We start from the raw sequence: 8,101 nt of genomic DNA on the forward strand, positions 1-8,101 counted from the left end.
TGCTGTTACTATTTTAAGACGTTCCTCAATTTTGAAATAATAATAAGATTAAGAATAAAATATTTTAGTATAAAAACAATTCAGTTGCGTAAAAAAATAATCGAATATACCTTTAAAAACAGTACATTTTAATTCATCACGTGTAACATCAATTTCACGTTCGTCACGTGTGCAATTACAACACCGTTTCACCTGTGAAAAGGTCACGTGTGGGCACGTGTGACTCTCAGGTATGTGAAATGTGTGAGACTTCGCATGTGAAAACAAACAGAAAAGCCACATGTAATGGACCATCATGGGTGAAACAGCAATTTACGCTTGAGAGTAAATCACAGAATTCATTTCTCACATGCGGTTTTCGGACCTTTTTACATGGGAAAAGTAGCCTAATGACCCACAGCACACATGTTTATTTATATAGTTATTTATTTTGTCTGATGAAATTGGCCTGCGGACAGCAAAACGTACAACGTACGCTCCAGGGGTTGAGGATGATTAATTCCTACGTGGGACAAGTGATTGTTTAGCCGCCGTTGCCCGGGGCGACGGGAGAAAGGTGAGCTGCGGGAGCGGGGAAGACCCCGGGAAAACTGACGTCAGCTGACGGAACTCCCCTCGCCGTCCCAAGAGCACAGCGTCCAGGAGGCTGCTGCCGTGTGACCTGGCCTCAGTGAGCCACAGCCAGCGGACCGGCAGCCGATGTGGACGCAGGCTTCGGCGACAGAGTGACAGACCGTGGAGATGGTGTCCTTTGCGAACGGTGAAGGCGGATCCGAGGCCGCTTTCAGACGGAGACGGAGGAGCGGCGCAGCTCCTCACCCTCCAGCAGAAGCGCTCACACCGGCTCGGCGGCGGCAGACAGCCCGGCACAGAAAACAAAAACTCATGTCCAAACTGACTGATTCCGGTTTCGAGGAAGACTTGGGATCCTCCCCGATCTCATCCCGGGCTCGGACGACTGTGTCCGCGCTCCGTTTGGATGAGCCGGAGCCCCCCGCGGAACAGCTGCCCAACTGGTACCTGCAGTACGGAGACATCGGTTACAACATCCAGAGGGAGAAAGAGGCGCAGTTTCATCCCTGCAAAAGCTTGGCGCGCCAGCCACAAGTAGGCTACAAGACACTTTATACAGTGCTGGGTCTGGTAGAATGGGATGGAAATCACATCATATAGAAATATAAAAATATGTGTATTTTTTTAACCGTTTTGTATGTATTAGGCTACTTTTCTGCATTTTTTTCAAAACTTATTTTCTACCAAAAAATGTAGCCTACTTTTCACGCTTTACACTAATTAAGAGATCAACACCTGCAATGTAAAATTATTTTGTCATCCAACATGATGGTTCATTTGTAACTCTGGCGTCGATGGTAAGACCAGGACCACGGCCTTTTGATAACCATAGGTCCTATAGTTTCACTAGCTGTCAATGAAATTCAATAGTATAGTGAAGGTAACACACAAAAATCATTGCCATCGTGGAACTGAAGAAGCACATGGCTGAATGCATTAACACTTTGGGACTGGTGCAATGGAAATGTTTGTGAGAATCTGCTATGTGAAGGCAATGGCAGGCTGAAGAGAATGTTATATACATTTCTATGCACTTAAATGTCTCAAAAATTATTTATTTCTAAAAAAAATCTCTTCAATACTAGTTATTACTTTCATTCTGCTGCTTATACTAATGGATTCTGCTTACTTGCAGCTGACTGCAGAGGCACGGTGTAAACTCGTCAGCTGGCTCATCCCTGTACACAAACATTTCCGTCTGTCCTTTGAGTGCTGCTGCCTGGCAGTGAACATCATGGACAGATTCCTGGCATCCACAGCAGTGGCTGCTGATTGCTTCCAGCTCCTGGGCGTCACTGCCCTTCTTCTAGCCAGTAAACAGGTGTGCCTTTGACTAATGTAAATGCTTGAGGAACGGATAGTTCACGTCACTGGATTTCATTCAATGTAACCCACTCCCTGTCTCTGTGTTGCCAAGGTGGAGGTTTGCTCGCCACGGATCAGCCATCTCTTGTCGTTGTGCTGCGATGCCTTCACCAAGGAGCAGCTCTGCAACCTGGAGTGTCTCATCCTCCTGCGTCTCAACTTCCGCCTCGCTGCGCCCACCCTGGCCTTTTTCCTGGACTATTACACCAACTGCATCGAGGCTGCCCAGCTCGTGACTGAGAACACAGGTGGTTGCAGGTTTGCAGGGATGAATCCGGTCCCAAGAAGACCCAAGCAGTGCAGCAGCCTTGCACGAAAGGTGTGCGAGTTGAGCCTAGCAGATTATGCTTTCAACAAATACCCACCTTCTCTGACTGCTAGCTGTGCACTGCGGCTAGCCAGTGAGTTGCTGAAAACCAAACAGGGGCTTGTTGAGCATGCAACCGTCCAGTCACAGGGCGACCAGTGGGACAGTTTTGTGGAGGAATTATGTACCCGACCAGCTTCCGCCCAACCATCTGAGAGCCCCGAGGTTTCTGAGGGCAGCTCTCTCGTCGTGAAGGGCCACCTCCTGCCTGTGGGCCAGGAGAGCTACAACCACAATCTGGTCCGGGAATGCAAAGACAACCTGAAGCTGCTGGTGTCATTAAACCAGGAGACCCTGGAAGAGATGTCCACTATGTGACTTTATGGGGGTTTATATCCTAGGGGCTATTTTAACAAACACAGAGTTGAGGATGAAGCGCCTCATTTATATGTGTTAAGATGAATGTGATGTTCAGAAGTGAAGTCTGGGTTTCATCCAGGCCTGTCCACTAAACCTCATGCACTGTACAGCATGTATCACAGGCCATCAGTCATACTTGATGGCCACTGAATGTTTTACAACATAACATTATTGTTTTGTATTTATTGATAGTTCATTATTGTTTATCAATGAAGTATAGCTATTATTTTTTAAATGTTTTATTAATTGTAAATCGAAATCATGATTTACTATATATGCACTGACTCACTGCAGGTTCATAAGTTATGTTACTGTTTCAACCATTGAATGAAGGATCTGTGAAAATGTACTGTAATGAATTGATTGACGTTGTGAAATAAATGATCAGTAAAGGAATCTGTGTCGGTGTGATGAAATATGAAGTGAATTTCAGCCGATGTTTAATGATCACAAGACCTTTGAAACGATCGTGTCAGGAGGTTTTCACGACATGAATAAGAAATCATAACATTTTGACAGAGTGCGGTTAAATGTTGGCAGCTCCACTGGACTTTTAACGGACATAACAGAAGTGTCTTGTCTCAGTCTAACGCTTCTCTTCGCCGCAGTGTTTTGACTTCATTACAGTGCCCAGTTTGGCATGAATGACTGCTCTATCGGTTTGCTGAAGTAGATAGTAAACACGTGCAAGCAGGTAGTCTTTAAGAACGACATAAATCTCATAAACCACTCCACCGTAAGTGCTATCAAAGTGCTGTAAATGTGAAGCTACAGGGCCCCTTAAGGCATGATAGCAGAAATAAACACTTTTCTCGAAGTGTGACCAATTCGTGTGGTTTTTTGGGCTATTGCAGATGTTTGCCTGGAGGTCAGTTTACCCGAGTTTTTATTTAACGTTGCGTCACTGGAGGCGTTATTTGAAACGAAACTGTGCCAACACAGCCTAGTCAATAGAGGGGCCTTATCTGATAATCCATTACACGTGGCATCTCGACCTGCTGACACAGTGTCGACCACACAGGTGTATTCAGCGTGGAGAGCCGAGCAGACTTGCTCTTGTTTGTTTACTAATACAGGCATTTGTCACGAGTGTTTACGGAGCTGTCGGCTGTAATGACCCTTTTCCTTTCCCACTTCGTTTTAAATTGGGCAACAGGCAGTGACCCAATTTAGGTGGATATTTTACGCACGATTGGATAGAAATTACGCACTGAATTCTCTGGCCACGCACTGCGTTTTAAAAACGCCATATCCGAAATAAACAAATGAAGCAGTGTTGATAATAAAGTAGAATAATGTAATAATAATAAATGAACAAATACTGTGATTCTATTGCGTCCTTATGAAGGCAGTAAAGTCACTTGTGAGTGTTTATCCGTGATTTTATAAGTTGTCGTTCCGTCTTCACAAACTCTTTCGGCAGTTCTGCCTGTCTTGGTTTTATATAGACCACCTCAATAAAAATTGAGGACTCTTGTATATGACATAGACATAGTTGGAAGAGGCCATGGCAGGCTCAACACGCGCCTCTGGCAGGGCGCTGGGAATACTTGGCCGCAGGCGGAGGGAGGGCAGATCTGACGCAGAGAACACCTGCTGCAACGGCGCCGTTATGCGCGGTACCACTTCACACTTCAGACCAGAAAAAACCGTTAGCCTGCACCAATTTAATCTCCGAGGACGCTGTCTCTCCCTGGAGACCAAATAAGTGCATTTGATTGGGCCAAAAGTATGAAACCGCGGCATGGAGAGATTCAAACCGGGAGAACGTCGACTATATTAGCTCTATATCAAATCATGTCCCTTCAGTTCTGCAGTCAGAGGGGAACCGATGGAGATTTCAAGAGACAGAAAAGTGTTGGGGGCTATCTGCCACAGGCAAATGACCCAACAGGGGAGGAGAGATGCGGTAAACAAGAAGGTACGATACGTTTCTCCACACACACACGACACAGCTCTGTACGGTCGAAAAGACTATTAAAATGCTTTCTACCTGCAGGGCAAAGTGCTGGTGCCACGGAGCAGCAGTCCAGTCACTGTGTACGTTGAGCTCCCCGGCATCATTGAACAAGGTACGCGCATCTCTGGCATCATGGTTGGACTTCGTGCACTATCCTAATGCGTGTAATTAAAAATAAAGCATATTTAAACAGATAAATTCCGGTGGTCGGATCATTCAGTCACACTTTTGTGTGTCTGTGTGTGTGTGTGTGTGTGTGTGTGTGTGTGTGTGTGTGTGTCTGTGTGTGTGACAGCTTTTTCAACAATTGCATGGGATGATTTAGAAGACTGCTCCTCTGCAGTGAGACGGGAGAGCGATTCCCTCGACTCTCAGGTGAGGGGAAAACTTCGTCCGTACCTGAAGTAAATGTCTTTTTTTTTTTTAAATTTAGGGCATCTGGTGTTGTTGGACATCCGGATTCCCGGAGTAAATCCATGCATTTAGAACATTTCGCATCGACCAGGGAGAGAGAAAAAAAACATCTAGTGGCAGATCCGCGGTTCTGAATCACTCCTAGGCTGTTAATGTTTGACACTGTGTGCTGGAATCCCGCACGAATGGCATTGTAGTTTACTCGTGACACGCAGGCTACCGCTAATTGGCTGAACCCTCGTGAGTTTTCGTCGACAAAACCGCCTCCTTGGCACGGATCACCGTGCGCCCACAACGCATTACGCTTCTGCACACTCGCCGAAATGACCGCCAGGACATGCTCTGCCATAACGCCGCATTACACTGCTTGGTGGGATTTTCAGGCAGAACTGATGACAGTAGGCTATGATGATGTGATATTCTTTAACCTACCTATTGTTTCAAAACATAGCCATACACGTGTTAACCGTCGGTTTTATTCGTCCACAGGTGAATGAATCTGACGCAGATGACCAAGACTTTGGAGAGTATGCGTTGGATTTCATGGCAGGTAAGAAAACCCAAATTTCTACTGTATGGAGACGCTACACACTCAGTGCTAAAAAGTCATCATTGAGTGTGTATGCTGTCGTATGCCACTATTACCGCTGTATCAACCCGAATTATCATCATCCACTGAGGAGGTCCCCTGAAGTCACGTTGGCTGAATCCCTGGGTGTCTGTCTCCTCTGTCAGAGTCCCCTGCCACACTTGAGAGCAGTCTGTCTCCGGCTGAACTGGTGCCATTTCAGGGATGTGTCATACCTCCCCTCAGCCCCCAGCGAGACTTCTCCCCGGAGGACAATCTCATTAACTCCTTCACAGAGGCAGGCGACCCACCTGTCCAGGATGGCGCTCTCTGGGAGGGCATCGCCCATTGTCATGTCAGGGCACTGGGACACTCTATGGAAGTCAACAATCAGGTAGATCTTGACTGTGTGAGATTTTTGACCGCTGTAGAGTGTGAAAATCTGCTCTTTTTTTCCCCCTCTGGAGTTGATGAATGTGGTGCACATGACAAGACATGTGCATATAAAATTGACACCTCTGGTCATTCACCAACTCAGTTATGGAACTTCTGTTGTATCAACACTTTATACCTCAAAAATGAAGCTTATAAGTTTGTTTTTTTTAACCCAGTTTACATTTGAAATAACTCTGCATATCCATCCAGTAAGATGTACATAAATTGATGATGTCACGGTAAAAGGGAGGATTCTGTGACTGAAGAGATTTTTGTTTTTTGCGTCTGCAGCTCCATGAGACTCTTCAGAGACGACTGGAAGAGATCGACTCCCTCCAGGAGAGAAACCTTCACCTCAGGCAGCTGGCCAGTCGCGCGAAGCACCTGGCCTCCGTGCTCGAGGTGAGTACGCGCAATACCTCCACACAGCTATCCTTCTGGATACTGTATAACCTCTCATTTCTGTTGGGCATTGTGTTTTCACCCCGTTCTCCTTCAGAAGCTGATGACAGTCGGAGACCCAAACGTTAGAGAGCCAGCGCCGCCTGGCGGTGATGAAACCTCACCGAGTCCCCGTAAGCGGCAGCGGCTGGATGAGGGATACGAGACGGGATCCTCTGACTCAGTGGCGGACATGCTGAGGGACGTCAGCACCCGCTGCAACGCCGTCCTGCACAGCACCGCCACCGGAGCGCGGGCGCGGCGGGAGTCGGAGACCGTACGCGTGTTCGGCGCCTTCGCGGGCCTCCACGCGTCGGTCTCCCGGGGCGGCAGCACGGCGATTGGCGGAGCAGAGGCCGAGGAGAGCGTCTCATCTTTCAGAACCGCCGTTAGAGAGCACTGCACGATAAGGACTCAGGTGTTTCCTCACGGACGTGCCTTTACCTCGAGGACTCAGGAGGGTGGATACCGCTTTCGCTGGGTTCCCGACCACAGCTGAAGCCAGAGTTGACGGATGCAAAAAAATTGAGCCATGAAGTGCCTCTAATCTGAAGGTCCGTTCAGGACTGGGAGGAAGTGGGGGTGTGCGGCGACTGTTAATGCGTAACCAATAATCTGTGGTGATATCTGTAAATGATTAAATTATGTCTTCCTCAGGTAGCTTCTAAACTAATCGGTCAGAGCTGGTGCTTGACAAAGGAAATAATACTGCTGGAGCTGTTGTTTACATTGTGTTTCTGTTTACATGCCTCAATGTCATGTTTAGTTTTTGGAGCCCACGTCGTGTTTTTGTCCTTGAAAACAGAAATGAATTTACAACTTTGGGAATAAATGATATGTTTTTTTTTAAAAAGCTGACTTGGAGAGTTTTTGTATTATGGAAACAAACAAATAGGTGGAAACAAGCCAATTCAAACAAATGGAAAGAAACAGTTTTCCTTGTTTGAGCAGTGAAACAAATGTGACCCCATGACCCTCTTTAAGAAACAGGGACTTCCTTCCCTTATGTCTCTGTCTGAGTGACTGTGTGCTCAGAGAAGGGGCTCCGGCCCATGATGTATGGCAGCCAACATCCTTGTTTATATCCTTCTTTTTGGAAATTGGTTTGTTTTTTTTGTCCCAGATTGCATGACTTATTGGTTGGTAGCACTTAAACTCTATAAACAGTATTTCCCAGTGGTAAAACATTGTCGTTAGCTCTGTCACATCTGTCCCAAAGATTTACATTTGTCAAACTTGGATAAGACAAAAAAAAACCACAAACTGAGGAAATCAAAACAAGAAGAAGAAATTAATTTATCTTAGGAGGATGTGACCTTCTGACCTTTGGGTATCTGTGTCCGCTATCTTCATTCTGCCCCCCTGTGGAGGGCTCTGGCTGTAAAAAGTGGGCTTGTGTGAGGCAGAGTGGTCCAGAGGACAGACACCTGTTTAAACTACCCCCAAACCTGAGCCTGTTTACTTTAGAGCAGTGAAGGCGGCACTGCAGCCCCCTGGGCTGGGGGGAAAAAATTTACAGTACTGCTGCTGCTGCTGCTGCTGCTGCTGCGAACACTGGATGTCACAGCACAAATGAAGGTAAGAAGAACCTGACAGCGAGACGGGAGTCTACCTGACA

The 8,101-nt window shown here is 46.7% G+C and overlaps 2 protein-coding genes across 2 annotated transcripts; both read left to right on the top strand.

The window, feature by feature from the left end:
• The first annotated feature begins 31 nt into the window (after positions 1–31).
• Positions 32–3,053, top strand: LOC120805164 (cyclin-O). The gene is made up of 3 exons (XM_040155104.1): positions 32–1,107; positions 1,709–1,894; positions 1,991–3,053. The coding sequence occupies exons 1-3, from the start codon at positions 742–744 to the stop codon at positions 2,621–2,623; spliced, it is 1,185 nt and encodes a 394-aa protein (XP_040011038.1). The 5' UTR covers positions 32–741; the 3' UTR covers positions 2,624–3,053.
• A 1,230-nt stretch (positions 3,054–4,283) lies between these two features.
• LOC120804914 (multicilin) lies at positions 4,284–6,982 on the top strand. Its single transcript, XM_040154640.1, has 7 exons — positions 4,284–4,586; positions 4,665–4,737; positions 4,921–5,000; positions 5,529–5,589; positions 5,775–6,001; positions 6,334–6,444; positions 6,542–6,982. Exons 1-7 carry the CDS (start codon positions 4,497–4,499, stop codon positions 6,980–6,982), a joined length of 1,083 nt encoding a protein of 360 aa, XP_040010574.1. The 5' UTR covers positions 4,284–4,496.
• The last annotated feature ends 1,119 nt before the right edge of the window (positions 6,983–8,101 follow it).

Source organism: Xiphias gladius, chromosome 19 (assembly GCF_016859285.1).
Source record: "Xiphias gladius isolate SHS-SW01 ecotype Sanya breed wild chromosome 19, ASM1685928v1, whole genome shotgun sequence".
In the NCBI taxonomy this organism is placed as follows: Eukaryota; Metazoa; Chordata; class Actinopteri; order Istiophoriformes; family Xiphiidae; genus Xiphias; species Xiphias gladius.

Coding starts and splice junctions, on each gene's coding strand:
- LOC120805164 (XM_040155104.1), top strand. CDS start 742: ATGGTGTCCTTTGCGAACGGTGAAGGCGGATCCGAGGCCGCTTTCAGA. Junction 1,108..1,708: donor GCTTGGCGCGCCAGCCACAA/GTAGGCTACAAG, acceptor GCTTACTTGCAG/CTGACTGCAGAGGCACGGTG. Junction 1,895..1,990: donor TTCTTCTAGCCAGTAAACAG/GTGTGCCTTTGA, acceptor TGTGTTGCCAAG/GTGGAGGTTTGCTCGCCACG.
- LOC120804914 (XM_040154640.1), top strand. CDS start 4,497: ATGGAGATTTCAAGAGACAGAAAAGTGTTGGGGGCTATCTGCCACAGG. Junction 4,738..4,920: donor CCCCGGCATCATTGAACAAG/GTACGCGCATCT, acceptor TGTGTGTGACAG/CTTTTTCAACAATTGCATGG. Junction 5,590..5,774: donor TGCGTTGGATTTCATGGCAG/GTAAGAAAACCC, acceptor CTCCTCTGTCAG/AGTCCCCTGCCACACTTGAG.